Source organism: Mobula birostris, chromosome X (assembly GCF_030028105.1).
Source record: "Mobula birostris isolate sMobBir1 chromosome X, sMobBir1.hap1, whole genome shotgun sequence".
Lineage (NCBI taxonomy): Eukaryota > Metazoa > Chordata > Chondrichthyes > Myliobatiformes > Myliobatidae > Mobula > Mobula birostris.
In genome coordinates this window covers 20,962,290-20,980,621 of record NC_092402.1, presented here as the reverse complement: position 1 = coordinate 20,980,621, position 18,332 = coordinate 20,962,290, and the positions used below count along the sequence as shown (strand labels likewise).

General features: G+C 41.8%; 1 protein-coding gene across 3 annotated transcripts in view; it reads left to right on the top strand.

Annotated features, from left to right (window-relative positions):
• Positions 1 to 18,332, top strand: part of cacnb1 (calcium channel, voltage-dependent, beta 1 subunit) — a 470,521-nt gene that overhangs the window by 188,743 nt on the left and 263,446 nt on the right. For all 3 annotated transcript variants that reach the window (XM_072248611.1, XM_072248612.1, XM_072248610.1), the window contains exon 2: positions 14,884 to 14,973. In XM_072248611.1, coding sequence (XP_072104712.1) covers positions 14,884 to 14,973 — 90 coding nt within the window. The remainder of the gene's footprint in view (positions 1 to 14,883; positions 14,974 to 18,332) is intronic.

Genomic DNA, 18,332 nt, shown 5'->3' with positions numbered 1-18,332 from the left:
TCTGCTCTCAAACGCATCTCCCCCATTTCACGCACATCTGCTCTCACTCCATCCTCCTGCCACCCCACTAGGAATAGGGTTCCTCTGGTCCTCACCTACCACCCCACCAGTCTCTGGGTCCAACATATTATTCTCAGTAACTTCCACCACCTCCAACGGGATCCCACCACTAAGCACATCTTTCCCTCTCTTCCCCCCCCCCCCCCCCGCTTTCCACAGGGATTGCTCCCTACGCGACTCCCTTGTCCATTCGTTCCCCCCCCCCCCCATCCCTCCCCACTGATCTCCCTCCCGGCACTTATCCTTGTAAGCGGAGTAAGTGCTACACATGCCCTTACACTTCCTCCCTTACCACCATTCAGGGCCCCAAACAGTCCTACCAGGTGAGGCGACACTTCACCTGTGAGTTGGCTGGGGTGATATACTGCTCCCGATGTGGCCGCCTATATATTGGTGAGACCCGACGCAGACTGGGAGAGCATTTCGCTGAACACCTACGCTCTGTCCACCAGAGAAAGCAGGATCTCCCAGTGGCCACACATCTTAATTCCACATCCCATTCCCATTCCCATTCTCATTCCCATTCTGACATGTCTATCTACGGCCTCCTCTACTGTAAAGATGAAGCCACACTCAAGTTGGAGGAACAACACCTTATATTCCGTCTGGGTAGCCTTCAACCTGATGGCATGAACATTGACTTCTCAAACTTCCGCTAATGCCCCACCTCCCTCTCGTACCCCATCCGTTATTTATTTATATACACACATTCTTTCTCTCTCTCTCTCTCTCTCTCTCTCTCTCCTTTTTCTTCCTCTGTCCCTCTGACTATACCCCTTGCCCATCCTCTGTGTTTTTCCCCCCCTCCCCCTTTTCCTTCTCCCTGGGCTTCCTGTCCCATGATCCTCTCATATCACTTTTGCCAATCACCTGTCCAGCTCTTGGCTCCATCCCTCCCCCTCCTGTCTTCTCCTATCAGTTTGGATCTCCCCCTCCCCCTCACACTTTCAAATCTCTTACTAGCTCTTCTTTCAGTTAGTCCTGGCGAAGGGTCTCAGCCCGAAATGTCGAATGTACCTCTTCCTAGAGATGCTGCCTGGCCTGCTGCGTTCACCGGCAACTTTGATGTGTGTTGCTTGAATTTCCAGTGTCTGCAGAATTCCTCGTGAGAGGGTTAAATGATCTCACTTGCTTAAAGCTTATTTGATTCTGTAAACCCTCTTCGACTATAGGCTAGCCACAGCAAGCTGTGTTGCTAGAGGATGAAGACAGTTAATTTGACCATTGTGCATGGAGCTACAAGATCATAAAGTTAAGGATGGGCCTGCCCAAGCAATGTCATGTTTTGCTGGGTTAAATTCTCAGTGTTTTCAAAATTGGGCACTACTCACCGTTGTTTTTAATTATTTATGAGTGTTTAACTAGTTGGACAGACAGACTTCTTCTATTGGCCGCACTTCATTCTTCTGAATTCCACTGATTACAAGCCCAATCTGCTCAAACTTCCTTCATTAATCAACTTTTAATCCCAAGAAAGTCAGTTCTCTGAATTGCCTCCAGTTGAAGGAAATCAATCCTTAATGAGGAGACCAAAACTGAATGCAGTGTTCTCAGTGAAGCACTGTACAATTGCTATAAGACTTCCCGATGTTTGCTGTTGCAGCGTTCACAGCTTGGCAATTAGCTTGCAGACATTTCATCACTAGTCAAGGTGACATTCTCAGTGCACAGTTGTTGGTGTTTCTCTCTGGCAGTGCTTGCATTTATATAGCCCTCTCACCCCCCACCCCTATTCTCTTGCCTCGGCCCTGATCGGCTACCCATTCAATTGACCTTTGAATTCTATTGGCTCACGCTTCTTTGGCTCTTAGGGGTTTGTAGATGGCGTCTATTTCTACATGTTTGTTTAGAGTTATCGGAAGAGAACCACACTTCTGAAAATTCACGTGCCTGCTTTGTGTTTGCCTGCACCAAAACCTCTGGAGTCCCAGTTAAAGTGATAATCTTTCTCGGTCGTCATGTACCAAGATCAGCGACAGTGGATCATATCTCCGTAGTGCCAGTTTTTGTTCCCGTAAATGAGTTGAGAGTTTACATCCTGTCTGGCCAGTGTTGGTCTCCACAGGTGATCTTGAACACCACATTGCTTTTGTCGGTTGTCTTTAGTGGTAAATTGGTTCTTGAGACAAGCTTCCTTAAAGTTACCGTTATTTAAAGTTCTCCAGAACAACAGTTACTCACAGAATTTCATCAGGAGATGCTTACTAAGGAGAGAAAGTCACACAGCCCTTGCTCAACATGTATTGAAATGCACGACCTTGCCCTACATCAGGAATATCTCAGAAATTACAGCTCGAGAGCTCGAACCTCACTGGAGTGTTTGATGGCTCTGGAGTTTAGAGTAAAGTCACTGTTAATTTGTGAGTGATTGTGATAACGGAGTTTAGAAGAATGAGGGGGGGATCTCATTGCAACCTATCGATTATTAAGAGGTCTAGATGTAGAGTGGATGTTTCCTATAGTGGGGGAGTCCAGGTCCAAAGGGCACAGTCTCAGAATAGAAGGACATCCCTTTGGAACAGAGGAGGAATTTCTTTAGCCTGAGGTTAGTGAATCTGGAATTCATTTCCACAGACTCCTGTGCAGGACAAGTCTTGGATATATTTAAGGCAGAGGTTGATAGGTTCTTGATTTATCATGGTGTCAAAGGTTATGGGAAGAGAGGGCAGGAGAATTGGGTTGAGAGAGGCAATAAATCAGCCATGATGGAATGGCGGAGCAGACTCTGGCACAGAATTAGGCTATTTGGCCCATTGTCTTATTGGCTTATGATACTTGATCAACTGTATGCGGCAGAAAACTTCAGATTTAATAACCAGAGCCAAGATCCATTACTTCCTCAGAGTTCGCCACAGTGGCAGCAGAATTAAATAGTTTAGCATTTAACCTGAAAGTGTGCTGTTTCTGCAGATTTAATTAAGAAAAAGGCTACCCACTCTAACTTGGCTGTTTGCCAACATCCCATTTTGGTGTTAAAATTAAATTCAAGCTTTGTCTAAAGTGCCCCTCTTTTTCTTCTGTCAGTTTAACTAAATCAAGATCAAGTTAAACTGAGCTCCATGTCTGCACTCAGTTTTATTGTTTATCCTTTATTGGTTGTCTTTAAGGAGTACATTTTACGGATAATGTTAATTAGCTATTGACTTGACAAAGCTAGGGCAAGATATTGGCTAGTTAGTGGTCAATATCTGTGTGGTGGGATGGAGATGCATCTTTACCAAAGGAGGTGCAAAACTCTCCTTCCCTCCGGTAGCCTGCAGGTCACCCTTGGGCAAGGTGTAGCACATGTTTGACCTCCTTCCACCACCCTGCCCCCCCGATCAGTGTCACGTGAAGTCATGGGAGCTGGTAGTGGATGGTCCTTTGAACAACTGGTGCATAGCACAATTCCTGGTTATGCGACCACTGACACTCGGCAGACATCTCTGAAGAGTCATTGATAATGGCTGAGGTCACCTGTCTTGAAAAGACACTTCCCAGAAGAAGGCAATGGCAAACCACTTCTGTAGAAAAAATATGCCAAGAGCAATCATGGGCATGAAAAGACCATGATCGACCATGTCATACAACACAGCACATGATGAGTGAGTGGCCATTGAACTGGCCATACTTGATCATCAAAGTGAGAGATCCCCTTTGATTAAACATTGCACTGAACGTCAGTTCACCTGGAATAAAAGGTATAGAACAAAGTTTGGGAGTCTGACTGAAGTTGAAGTGCCATTGACATTAGGCGTGACTAAGGCTGCAACTGTTCTGAGGTGGAAGTTGTGGGCTTGAGACTCACTCCAGAGATCTTAAAATAGACTCCACAAAAGAACAGAAATATGCTTCATGATATTGCCCTTGGATATTGACACCGCCAAGCCAATGTGCTCACATTCCAGCTCCAATTATTTGACGAATAAGAGAGGGGTCTCATTTAAACCTACTGGACATTGAAAGGCTTAGAGCGGACATGGAGAGTGTTTTCAATAGTGGTAGAGTTTAGGATCAGAGGGCACAGCCTCAGAATTGAAGTGTTCCTTTAAAACAGAAATGAGGAGGTATTGGCCAAGATGGGTGGAGGGACAGACAGTGTTGAGGAAGCAGCAAGGCTACAGAACGGCTTGGGTAGATTAAGAGAATGGAGTACAGTGTTGGGAAGTGTATGGTTATGCACTTTGATAGAAGAAATAAAAGCATAGACTATTTTCTAAATGGAAAGGAAATTCAAAAATCTGAGGTACAAAGGGTCTTGGAAGTCCTTGTGCAGGATTCCCTAAATGTTAATTTGCAGATTTAGTCGCTGTTGAGGAAGGCAAATGCAAAGTTAGCATTCATTTTGAGAGGACTAGAATATGAAAGCAAGGACATAATGTACAGACTTTATAAGGCACTGGTGAGGTATTGGTATTTGGAGTATTGAGAGCAGTTTTGGGCCCTTTATCTGAGAAAATATATCCTTACGGTGGAGAGGGTTCAAAGGATGTTTAAAAAATGATTCCAGGATTGAAAGGCTCATCATAAGACATAGGAGCAGAAGTAGGCCATTTGGCCCATTGAGTCTGCTCCACCATTCAATCATGGCTGATCTAATTCTTTCAGTCATCCCCACTCTCCTGCCTTCTCCCCATACCCTTTGATGCCCTAGCAAATCAAGAACCTATCTATCTCTGCCTTAAATGCACCCAATGACTTGGCCTCCACAGCTGCTCATGGCAACAAATTCCACAGATTTACCACCCTCTGACTAAAGCAAACTATGCACTTATCACTTGCCCACAGTGCACACTGCAATTTAGGGGGGAAAAGCCCTGGAAATTTTGATTTGCCCATTCCACTACTTGGACAATTTTCAGTGTGCACTCAAAGATCAGGCTTACCTCTGCTCCCCAACTTCCTGTGAATATGGCAGTCACTGATCCCACGCACTAACCCATTCATTGGTACTTTATGTGAGAAATTGGTCTAGAATAACTTCCTCAATTCAGCTAAAACTCAGTAACAGATTCTACTAAACATGAATCAAATCTAAACCTTTGCATGATGTTGTTTCGCTTTGGATTAATATAGTTAATCTGCAAATATAATCCAGTTGCTTATCTTTTTATTACCAAGCTCAGCTGCTGTAACAACATCCCCTGCTCTAATTAGATAGACATCTGTTTATTTTCATCATTGTTTGCAGAAAAAATGTATGCTTATACCTCACATATTCCTCTTTATCTGGGTTTGAGAGTCAAATGCCTTTAGAACATAGAACAGTATAGACCTTTCAGCCCATGATATTGTTTGACCCTTTAACCTGTTCTATGATCAATCTAACCCTTCCCTCTTGTATAGTCCTCCATTTTCCTTTCATGTTTATGCATATCTAAGCATCTCTTAAATCCCCCTAATGTATCTGTATCTAGCATTCCAAACCCTATCACTCTCTATGAATTTTTAAAAAATCTACCCTTGACACCCTCCTGTATTTTCCTCCCAACACCTAAAAGTAGCCATTTCCATGCTGGGGGGAAAGGTCTCTGGCTGTCCACTTGATCTTATCATCTTATCATCATTTACACCTCTGTCAAGTCACCTCTTATCCTTCTCTCCAAAGAGAAGCCCTAGCTTGCTCAACCTATCTTCATAAGACAAGCTCTCTAATCCAGGCAGCATCCTGGTAAATCTCTTCTGCATTCACTCTAAAGCTTCCACATCTGTTTGAGTCTTGAGTCATGGCCATTTCCCTACTCTTAAATTTTAACTTGCTGCAGGGTAGTTAGATTTTCTTCTCTCTTCCCTTCAGTATTTCTTAAAATTTCTCCTCCATGCTTACTAGCTTTGGAACAATATTCTTTTTTTCAATGTCTTAACCTCCCCCTTTTAACAGTATAGTGAGTTTTGTCCTTTAGGAAGCTTCACACCTTTTAACCACTAAAGATATTGACTAAGGTGCTATCTGTTACAGACATAGGATATGCCCCCAAAAACACCATGACCCCATGACCAGAGTAGAGAATGATCTATACATGTTTAAAAATTTCCCCTCTGGTTGGGTGAGACAAGAACTAGAGGCCTTAGGTATAGGCTAGCAGGTGAAATACTTGAGGGGAATCTAAAGAGGAGGTCAGGGCAAGTATAGAATGAGCTGCCAGTAGAAATGGTAGATGAATATTTGCTAAATTTTATTTCTCACATGTACATTGAACCATACAGTGAAATGTTTGTTTGCACCAATGACCAACAAAATCCATGGATGCACTGGGGGTGACTGCAAGTGTCGCCATGCAACAATGCATGCTCACAACTTACTAACCTTAAGTGATATGTCTTTGGAAAGAAACCCACACAGCCACGAGGAAAATGTAAAAGGTCCTTTTACATTTACATTAAAGAAAAGTTTGGGTGGGTACATGGACGGAGGGATTTAGAGGGATATGGTCTGTGTGCAGGTAAATAGGACTAAGCAGAAGACCAGGGTGATCGGTGTAGACTAACAGGGCCAAAAGGCCTGTATTGCTCAGATTCTATGACTGTACATGTACTGTACTTTACCTTCCTTCCCCTCTCTTTACCAATACCCAGCAAACTTTGATTTTTCAAACAACAAAATAAAATTCTTTTATAATTTGAATCGCTTCCTTCACTCCTTCAGGGAATATTTTGGATCAGACCGGATCAGTTCCTTTATAAAATTTAATCTCCATGCTGTGAAGGCCAGTGTAAATTAGAATCCAGCAGTAAGATTTGGCTTTGAACTATTGCAGTCTCTGTAGTAAAGGGACTTACACTGATGAAGAGATTGTGATATTTACACTGATTATGTTAAGGGTGACAAGAACAGGAACTTCAAAAGTTCAAAGTAAACTTGTTATAGAAGTACATCATATACAATGCTGAGATCCACTTTTTATGTGGGTATTCACTGTGAATACAAAGAAACACACTGAATTTAATTGACTTTATTACTTACATCCTTCATATACATGAGGAGTAAAAATTGCGTTATGTCTCCGTCTAAATGTGTAATATGCAATTATAGTAATTTGTAATAAATATTATGTACAACAGGATAGTCAATATAACATAGAATGACAGTTGTATCAGCATGAATTAATCATTCTGATGGCCTGGTGGAAGAAGCTGTCCTGGAGCCTGTTGGTCCTGGCTTTTATGCTATGGTACCGTTTCCCAGATGGTAGCAGCTGGAACAGTTTGTGATTGGGGTGACTCGGGTCCCCAATGATCCTTCGGGCCCTTTTTACACACCTGTCTTTGTAAATGTCCTGAATAGTGGGAAGTTCACATCTACAGTCCTGTGATTGAGGGAGGTAAAGTTCCCGTACCAGGCAGTGATGCTGCCAGTCAGGATGCTGTCAATTGTGCCCCTGTAGAAAGTTCTTAAGATGTGGGGGCCCATACTAAACCTCTTCAACCGTCTGAGGTGAAAGAGACGTTGTTGTGCTTTTTTTTCACCACACAGCTGGTATGTACAGACCATGTGAGATCCTCGGTTATGTGTATGCCATGGAATTTAAAGCTGTTCACCCTCTCAACCCCAGATCCATTGATGTCAATAGGGGTTAGCCAGTCTCCATTCCTCCTGTAGTCCACAACCAGCTCCTTTGTTTTTGCCATATTGAGGGAGAGGTTGTTTTCTTGACACCACTGTGTCAGGGTGGTGACTACTTCTCTGTAGGCTGCCTCATTATTATTTGAGATTAGGCCAATCAATGTAGTGTTGTCAGTAAATTTAGTTAGCAGATTAGAGCTGTGGGTGGTGATACAGAGTAAAGTGGGGGGGGGGGCTTAGGACATTAGAATCAATAAAAGACTGCACCCAATACGATAGACAAACAACCAGTGGCAAAAGACAACAAAATGTGTAAATACAAAAGGAGTAATAATAATAAATAAGCAATAATTATAAGAGAACATGGATGATGCAAGTTCTGTCCCAAGTTAGTTCTTGTCCTTTTAAGTAGAACTAGCTACCTATAGAGTCATACAATATAGTAACCGGCCCTTTAGCCAACTGAGTTGGTACTGATTATCAAGCACCATTTACGAGAATCCCATTTTGTTCTTCCCCCACATTCCTAATGATTCATCCACACACTAGGGACAATTTACAATGGCCAATTATCCTGTCAGTTGTCGGGATATAGCAGGAAACCAAAACTTCCAGGGAAACCCATGTGGTCACAGAAGAGCATGTAAACAAAAAACATGGAAAGTGGTACAGTAGCACCAGCAATTCCACCCTGTGACAGAGTGGGTTTCCTCCCACTTTCCAAGGACATATGGGTTGTGAGGTTAATTGGTCACATAGGTGTAATTGTGGGCTCATGGGTTCTCTGGACCAGAATAGCCTGTTACCGTGCTGTATCTCTAAATTAAAAAAAAATCCCAGTTTATTTTCCCCACATTTTCATCCACTAACCCAATCACTCAGGTGGCCAATTTGCCAATCAATTAGCACATTGCTGGGACATGGAAGGAAACAACATTCCTCAGGAGAAACTCACATTGTCACAGTCTGACTATCAAGATTAGGGTGGTCAGGGTTGGAACTGGGCTGCTGGAGCTGTGAAGCAGAGGCTCTAAGAGACACAAAATAAAATAGTTGCTGGATCAAAACAGAAATTAAAGATCACAGGAACAAGCAAATAAACTTGCCCTTTGTTTAAGGATGTTTATTTTGCTCATTTGATGTTCACATGGTGGTTCAGTTTCAAGTTCTTCAACAAAACTTGTCGAACAAATATTTCTCAGTGTTGAACATGCAGTGAGTTCAATTCTCCACCTGTATTCCTGGCTCCATCACTTTAAATCATTCAATTGTGACCTCCTGGAGTATTGTATGCAGTTCTGGTCACCTACCTACAGAAAAGATATTCATGAGATCGAAAGAGTACAGAAAAAATTTAGAAGGATGTTGCCTGACTCGATGATGATATAGGCAAAGGTTTAATAGGTTAGGACTTTATTCCTTGGAGTATTGGAGAAGGAGGGGAGATTTGATGGAGGTATACAAAATTATGAGGCATATAGATAGGGTAAATGCTAACAGGCTTTTTCCACTTGGGTGAGGCTAGAACTAGGGTAAAATACCTAAGGCAAATCTGAGGGGGAGCTTCATCACAGAGCATGGTGAGAGTGCGGAATGAGCTGCCAGCAGAAGTGGTGAATGCACGTTTGATTTCAACATTTAAGAGAAGATTGAATAAGTACATGGATTGGAGGTGTATGAAGGGCAATGGTCCAGGGTCAAGGAAGGAAAACAATTTAGCATGGAATTGATGGGTCGAAGGTCGCCTTCTGTGCTGGAGTGCTCTATGACCAGTCTACTGTTTAGCATCTGGTTTCAAACTTCAGTACTTTCTGGATAAACATTGTTCATCAAGTGAGTAGTTGTTATGTTATTCATACAACCTGGCTGTGTTTTAATTACAGCTCATTGGATCTCAACATTCTCCATTGTTTATAATTCTCTGCAATTAAATCAATTATAGAACCTTCAATCATTAAATGTGTCCTAATCCTGTAGATAAGTGGTTAAATTACTTGACTAGCATGGCAACTGGAGAAAAGATTAATATCTTTAATTTTCTAATTTGAGTGCAAGTATTTTTTATTTGAGTTCACATACAGTGGATTACATTTAATTGGGCCATCAGTTAATTGAGACAGCCATTTATTTGGGGCAATTCTTAAAGAACAAAAACTAATCAGAAAATAGCCAGGATTCCCTTCATTTATTTGGGACACTATGTTGCTCACCAGTTTAAGATGGTGCTGGTGAAGTAAAGTGACGACTTGCTGGCAGGAAACACAACTATTAACTACTCAATTATTCACACCTTTTCTTGAAAACAATCACTGCTATCGATAGTCTGGAACTTCCCTTTTGGAGTTGAGCTTTGAACCATCTGTTCGATCTGGCATTTTTTTTGCAGTGAACTGAAGTCTTGAAAGTGCTGGACGATTGCGGTGTGTGCGGAATGACTTGAGGTGGCGGGGCCCAAGCCTGAGAGCAGGGAACAAGCCAACGTTTGGCTGCTAGAGTGGACTTGGAGGCGATTCGAAGCAGTGTAACCCAGGCAAGGCAGAGCCAAGGTTCTGAAATAGCACTGGGCCAGATTAGAAAGGTTGGGTACGGGCTGAATTAAGGTAGTGGATCCCAGGCCCAAGAGCGTATCGAAGCAGCCAGGTATGGGTCTGAGAGCAAGGGTTGACCTGCTGTTTGGCTGATTAAGTACTGGGCCAGGTTGAAAAGGTCAGCATGTCAGAGCTGAAGGAGAGGGAAGGGCCAGTGTTCAGCTCATTACTTTGTGAGGTTTACTCGTCTCTGCGCTGTACTGAGGCTGTGACCTGCAAATAATGACCTCCTGAATCGGCTGTGGACTCACTTTCGTGAACTTCAGTTCTGAATGATATTTGCTTACTTTTATTGTTTGCACAATTAGTTTTTTTTCTGCACATTGGGTGTTTGACAGTCTTCTTTTTCTTAATGGATTTTATTGGGTTCCTTTATTTTGTGTCTGCCTGTAAGGAGACGAATCTCAAAGTTGTATATAGTATATATGTTTCGATAATAAATGTACTTTGAATGTAATTGGGACAGGAGATTTTGGCATACAGTTTCTAACTAGCATCAGTTTTGTGTATTTATATGGGCATTAGACACTACATGCTTAGAGTGAACAGTTTTGAATTGGTGTCAGTTGCGTGTGTTTGCATTCAAAAAGCAGTGATTTTTATGACTGATAGTTGGCAATAAATAAGCAGTAAGACACTTTAGAACTGTTTTACTCACTGCAGTTTCAAGGCTTGGAAATGCCAGAAATGAAAACTAAACTACTTAGCAATTTCAAGTTAGGAACTACGAAGAATTTGAAGGTATCGACAATCATCTTTTATGTTACAATGAAAATGAAGATTTGGAAGATGCAATTATCAAAAACATTGTATGATGGCAGTCCATTAACTATACTAAGTGTCTGCACTGACTTTGTTCATTTACCGTCAATCAAAAGAACACTGGATGAATTCCTCCATTGATAACTATAAGGAAATTATACAGTTTTGTAGTACTGTTGTAATATTGGTAGTTTCTATTTTTTCCTGTATTTCATTTAATTACAGAATTTGTTACTCAGTTAAATGGTAGTTTGTCTCTTTTTATACTTTAAAATTAGTTTCCATGAAACTTCAGCTAATTGGGGCAGCCGTTTAACTGGGCCAAAATGTACCGGTCCCAATCCAACCCAATTAACCAGAATTCTCTATAATTCTTATTGGGCAGTTTTGCATCAGAAATTATCTCTGTAAAAGTGCCATTTTGATGCAGCCTATTTACTAATGTTGTTTCAAGGAAGGGAATCCTTATCTGCTCTTTGAGTTTAGAACCACATCAAGAACTGAATGACATTTGGACATCAGCTGGTAGGTAGTGAGTACTGTTTCCACCCCAAAATTCTAAGCAAAGGTCACCTCAATAAGACAGGGTTTGACTACCGACCCATGACATTGATTCTATGCCAATTATTTCCTACAAGAGTAACACATGCAAAATGCTAGAGGCAGGATCTATGGAGAGGAATAAACAGTCGACATTTCGAGGATCTCAGCCCAAAATATTGACAGTTTATTCCTCTCCAGTGATGCTCCCTGATTTGCTGAGTTCCTGCAGCATTGTGTGTGTTGTGTTAATCTGGATTTCCAGCATCTGCAGAATCTATTGTTTCTGATTTTCTATAAGAGAATAGGCTTGCTTAGATCCCTGCATCAGAGGCGATGAGGAAGAGAAGATGGGTGATGTCGAGAATGATGAAGCACTTGCAACAGTCTGGTTAGAATCACTAACTACAGTAGCTTCTCAGATAACCTTGTTCAAAGCCAAACTCTGACAAAGAATTGGAAACTGAGATGGTCTGTATCTTAGTGGTAATGGCACTCTCTCCCCTTTACAGAATAGCAAGAACAGATTCCGCAGGCCAGTTACCTTCTGCCCCACCAGCTTTTCCACTTTCTATAAATCATTCATCACAATTTCCATCAGCTTTGTTGGATTCTGATGGTTTTTAATCCAAGGTTCTTTTGGAAGTCAAGAAAGAGGGAAAAAAAACTTGTTGCTTCATGATCATTTTATTAAGCACTAGTAGAACGAAGCAAATTAGAAACTGAGGAGCAGATGCTATTATCCTAGAACAAAGAACAGGGCAAAGACTAAAAGATAGTGGGGCCTCGTGTTCAGCCCTTTTTATACCATAGATGAGAAACATTCCATTCAAATTTGTAGATAAGAATTAAGCAATCAGATAGCCCCTATTCAAACAATGAAACACCAGAGCTAATCGAACAGCTTTAACAAGGTTCCACATCTTTCCCCTCCTCTCTCCTTTTCAATATTCCAAAGGGATCTCAAAGGGAGTAGTAGCTGGATTCTCTCTTGTTGGATAACGCCACTGTCTGGCACTTGTGTGGCACCTATCATCCCAAGTCCGGATATTGTCCAGACTTTGCTGCATTTAGCCGTGGATGCTTTGTTGCTTAAGGAAATGTGCAAGGTGCAGAACACTACACTACTCCTTCTGACCTTACATTTCTAAAGCTCTTAACTAGCCACTGCCATGAAAATCAGTGAATCAAAATGAACCAGTCACTAACAAAGACATGAGACTGCAGATGGTAGTATCTGCAGCAACAAACGATCTGCTGGAGAAACTCAGTGGATCAAGCAGCATGTGTAGGAGGAAAAAGATTGTTGCTGTTTCAGGAGTTTTCCTGATGCAGGGTTTGACCTGAAATGTTGACAGAAGCTGCTCAACCCTGGAGGGAAAGAGGTAGATTGGTCACCTTTTCCTTCTTGAGCCTATCACCCCTGCTGGGGCATAGGCCGCCGATTGCAGCTTGCCAGAGTCCTCTGTCTTGGGCCAGTCTTTCAAGATGTAGCCCATCAAAGATTCTTCCTCTCCCAGGGATGAAATCTTTGGAGCTTCTGTTGGTGTTTCTGTAGCTCTGGGCTTTACAGGCTGGGCTTGTGCCCAGCGTCACTTTATGGACATATAATCAACCTATCTACGGTACATAAGCTACCTTATGTACTTGCATTTATTGTGTTTTTTATTATTATTGTGTTCCTTATCACACTGTGTTTTTGTGTTGCATCAGATCTGGAGTAACAATTATTTCATTCTCCTTTACATTTGTGTTCTGGAATGACATTAAACAACCTTGAGTAATCTTGAGTTGAGTACATGTTTGTGAAATGTGTATCTAGGGTCCTAGATTTATCTCTGTGGCTAAGTAGTTGAATTGATCAGTGGAATTTTGTTTGACTTTCACTTTTTCATATCTTATAAACACTGCTCTATTTATAAAATAACCCTTTATTTTTATCCTGCCTTTAAAAATTTCTTTGTGATTTGTTCTGTTGTGGCAACAAGAACAGTACACAGTTGCTGGAAGAAGAAGCAGTTTAAGTAGGAGCCACAATGTTGCTCTGCTGATATTCAAAGGCAAAATAAAATTTATTATCAAAATATCTCTACTTTGCCATATACTACCTTGAGGTTTATTTTCTTGCAGGCATTTACAGGAAAATAAATATAATAGGATTTCCAAGAAAAAACTATACATAAAGCCTGACAAACAACCAATGTTTGGACCAAAGGATTGAAGTTCATTGCATCCTTACATTTTGTAATATATGTTCAAAGTAAATTTATTACCAAAGTACACATATATATTACCATATGCTACCCTGAGATTCATTTTCTTGCAGATATTCACAGTAGAACAAAGAAATATAATAACAATGAAAAACTACACACAAAGACTGACAAAGAACCAATGTGGAAATAAAGGCAAATTTTGCAAACACAAGAAAAAAATAATTAATAAATAAATAATAAAAGTTGGGGGTGTTGTGGGTAGTCTGGAGGGTTGTCAGAGGTTATAGCGCAACATCGATAGGATGCAGAACTGGAGGTTTTAAGGTGGTTGGAGGTAGTTGCAAGGGGGATGTCAGAGGTAAGTTTTTTACTCAGAGAGTGGTGAGTGCATGGAATGCACTGCTGGCGACAATGGTGGAGGTGGATACAATAGGGTCTTTTAAGAGACTCTTGGATAAGTACATGGAGCATAGGAAAGTAGAGGGCTATGCAGTAGGGTAATTCTAGACAATTTCTAGAGTAGGTTCTAGGTCAGCACAACATTGTGGGCCAAAGGCCCTGTAATGTGCTGTAGATTTTTACGATCTATGTTCCAAATATAGAGAACATGAGTCAAAGAAAGTGAGTCCACAGGTTGTGGAATCAGTTCAGTGTCCAAGTGAGTAAAGTTATATGAATGTTTATAGCCTGTTACTAATATTCTTTCTCCAGTTGATAATAATCGGTAAAAATCCTTGCCTTGGTCTGTTTAAATAGACAGTGTAGAATCAGGGGAGGGGGAATATCTGGAGCTTGCAAAAGGTGATGTACAAATACAAGCTCTGCATTTCAGTTGCCTTGACATGAGTCACACAAAGTGTCATCAAATTGTCCACATCTGGTCAGGGAGAAAGGAGCTTCCCCACACAATCCCAATTCTCAAATATGCCTTTCTGAAAATGGAGACAGGAAGTAAGGATTAGTCTTGCATTTTTCTCTTTCCTTGCATTGGGACAGAGGTTAGTTTTAGCAGTTCAATCAGCATGAAACAAAACACAGGCTTGTCTTACTTACACTGTGCTAGTTGTGTGGGCCATGGACTCAGTTTCAGATCTGCAACCCCGCCAGTGTAAAAAAAAATTTTTTTAAAAAGCAATGATCTTGAAGGTAACTCACATATTTTTCTTCCTTCCAGCAGGGAAAATATGCCAAAAGGAAAAGTAGGTTCAAGCGCTCAGATGGGAGCACATCCTCAGATACAACTTCCAACAGCTTTGTTAGACAGGTGAGTTGGAGTAAGCAGTGTGTGGCCTTGTTTAGTCAACATTCCAGTGGTCAGTTCTTCATGCTGTAGACTTTACTTCTTTAACAGTATTGAATTTCTGTTTAACTGGTCACTTCCAGCGTTTCGAGACTCACTGCTGCAATGTATATCAGCGGTCCCTCTACTGTTTTGCCTGTCCTGGCTGGGTGTGGGCCAATTGTGTGCACCTGATGTTCAATAGATACTATTGTACTTTTGACATGATGGGCAGGGTTTTAAATCTGCCCTCCCCCCGCCCCAGAACTGTGTTTGTTTATTTTTCTCATGATCTTATTTAATGATTAATTTTGATTCTTGTACTGCACACTTTGGCTTGCAAGTTCTGTGTTACTTGTGTCAGGAATTCTAGAGAAACCTTTCATTCCATATGCCTTTCCAGATTGCTTCTGGGAGCCTTTATAGGCAACTGCTGTTACCTAGTCAGCAGTCCACCTCATCACACTGGGCATAACTAGGTGACAACCAAAAGCAGTAGCCATCCGGAGCATAGTACAAATCCGTGCATCCTAAGCTAAAATATTGGGAGGAGGCCATGTTGTTCTTATTCAAGGCACAACATTGTCAGAAAGAAAGTAAACCTTTGCGTATTCACACACATAATATTGTGAATGTTAGTGGTAATACTTGCCTGGAATTTCATCTTGACTGGTGTTGCTAAATGAGCTCTTCTCCCTAGTTTTTTGCTCCATTGAAGACAATTTTGGAAGAGATTTGTAGTGGGCTGTGGAATGGGGTGAAATTCTCACCACTTCTTGCTAAACACCCTGAAACACATATTAGTGGCTCTGTTGTCTGGTACTTCAATGTTATTTATGAGTGATTTGCTTGGATGATGTTTCCATCTCCTCTCCATCCCTTCTATTGACCAGTTGCAGGATGTGTCAAAGTGAGAGACCCAGAGTGAAAATGTAAGACTTTCAAGTGGGACTGGGTCACCCCACTTCAACTTTGTCTGTCACACAAGATTATAAATGGATTTTAATCAAAAGCCTTTTCTGGAGGATCTCAGTGAGTCGAGCAGCATCTGTGTGGGGGAGTGGGGAGGTGTGTGAGAGTAGAATTGTCACCATTTCAATCTGAGAACCTGCATCAGAAGTGCAAGTAGAAAGGGGAGATAGCTAGTGTAAGTTTCCATTTCTGAAATGTCCTCATCAAGCATTATTGGAGTGGTGGGCTTACTTGGCCTTTACTCGATGGGGTTTGGGTTACTAGACCTTTTGGGTGGCTGAGATGTTAATGGTATGAGTGTCTGCAAACCTCAGAGCATTGTGACAGAACCTGTTAACTGGACTGGTCTCTCAGTTGGCATCTAAACAACAGGGATGGGAGATTGACAGACTGACAAGTCTCCAAGTCACTTTGTCCTTCGAATTGTAGACATTTGTAGAGTCTCAGCACCTGAGGTAAAAGGAAAAAGTTGTCCTTTTTGTAAATTGTTGGTCAAAGGTGTGGGCATTTTGCAACATGTGAAGGAGATCCCCTTGCCAAGTTTTCACATCAGTTGGAAAGATGCTGATGATAGGTGTTGTCAACCTCAGCTGTGTTAATAGCACTTCTGGCCAGATTTGGAAAGTTGGTACAGAAGTCCCATTCCAGAGGCTTGAACGTAGAATGAAAACTGATGGTGTGGTATAGTGCACAGTCAGAGGAGCTGTCCTTTGGGATGAGGATAGAAGATGCCATGACACTATGTTCAAGAGGAGCTGGAGGTCCAAGCCACTAATGCAGCAATTGTTCAAGAGTGAGCTGCCTTAATGACTATCGCCCAGTAGCACACACATCTACAGTGATGAAATGATTTGAGACATTGGTCATGACTAGACTGAACTCCTGCCTCAGCAAGGACCTGGACCCGTTGCAATTTGCCTATCACCATAATAGGTCAATGGCAGATGCAATCTCAATGGCTCTCCACACGGCTTTAGACCACCTGGACAACACAAACACCTACGTCAGGATGCTGTTCATCAACTATAGCTCAGCACTTACTACCATCAATCCCACAATCCTGATTGAGAAGTTGCAGAACCTGGGCCTCTGTAACTCCTTCTACAATTAGATCCTCGACTTCCTAACCGGAAGACCACAGTCTGTGTGGATTGGTGATAACACATCCTCCTTGCTGACGATCAACACTGGCGCACCTCAGGGGTGTGTGTTTAGCCCACTGCTCTACTCTGTCTATACCCATGGCTGTGTGACTAGGCATAGCTCAAACACCATCTATAAATTTGCTGATGATACAACTATTGTTGGTAGAATCTCAGATGGAGACGAGAGGGAGTACAGGAGTGAGATATACCAACTAGTGGAGAGGTGTCACAGCAACAACCTGGCACTCAACATCAGTAAGACAAAAGAGCTGACTGTGGACTTCAGGAAGGGTAAGACGAAGGAACACATACCAACCTCATAGAGAGATCAGAAGTGGAGAGAGTGAGCAGCTTCAAGTTCCTGAGTGTCAAGATCTCTGAGGATCTAACCTGGTCCCAACATACTGATGTAGTCATAAAGGCAAGGCAACAGCTATAATTCATTAGGAGTTTGAAGAGATTTGGCATGTCAACAAATACACTCAAAAACTTCTATAGATGTACCGTGGAGAGCATTCTGACAGGCTGCTTCACTGTTTGGTATGGGGCGGGGGGGCGCGCTATTGCAAAGCACTGAAAGAAGCTGCAGAGGGTTGTAAATCTAGTTAGCTCCATCTTGAGTACTAGCCTACAAAGTACCCAGGACACCTTCAGGAAGTTGTGTCTCAGAAAGGCAGCGTCCATTTTTAAGGACCTCTAGCACCCAGGGCATGCCCCTTTCTCACTGTTACCATCAGGTAGGAGATACAGAAGCCTGAAGGTGATTCAGGAACAGCTTCTTCCCCTCTGCCATCCAATTTCTAAATGGACATTGAACCCTTGGACACTACCTCACTTTTTTTAATACAGGTATACAGTATTTCTGGTTTTTTGCATGTTTTTAATCTATTCAATATATGTATACTGTGTTGATTTACTTATTTATTTTTCTTCTATATTATGTATTGCATTGAACTGCTGCTGCTAAGTTAACAAACTTCACGTCACATGCCTGTGATAATAAACCTGATTCTGATTCGAATTATCAGAGCACTCTTTCTGGGATCTTATTGTGCACAGCAGTGCAAGTTCCCAGATTTTAGTGGTGAACAAACTTCTACATCTTGAGTAACACACACTAAATGTTGAAGGAACTCAGCAGGTCAGATGCTGCCTGACCTACTACGTTCCTCCAGTATTTTGTGTGTGTTGCTCTGAATTCCCAACACCTGCAGAATCCGTTGTGTT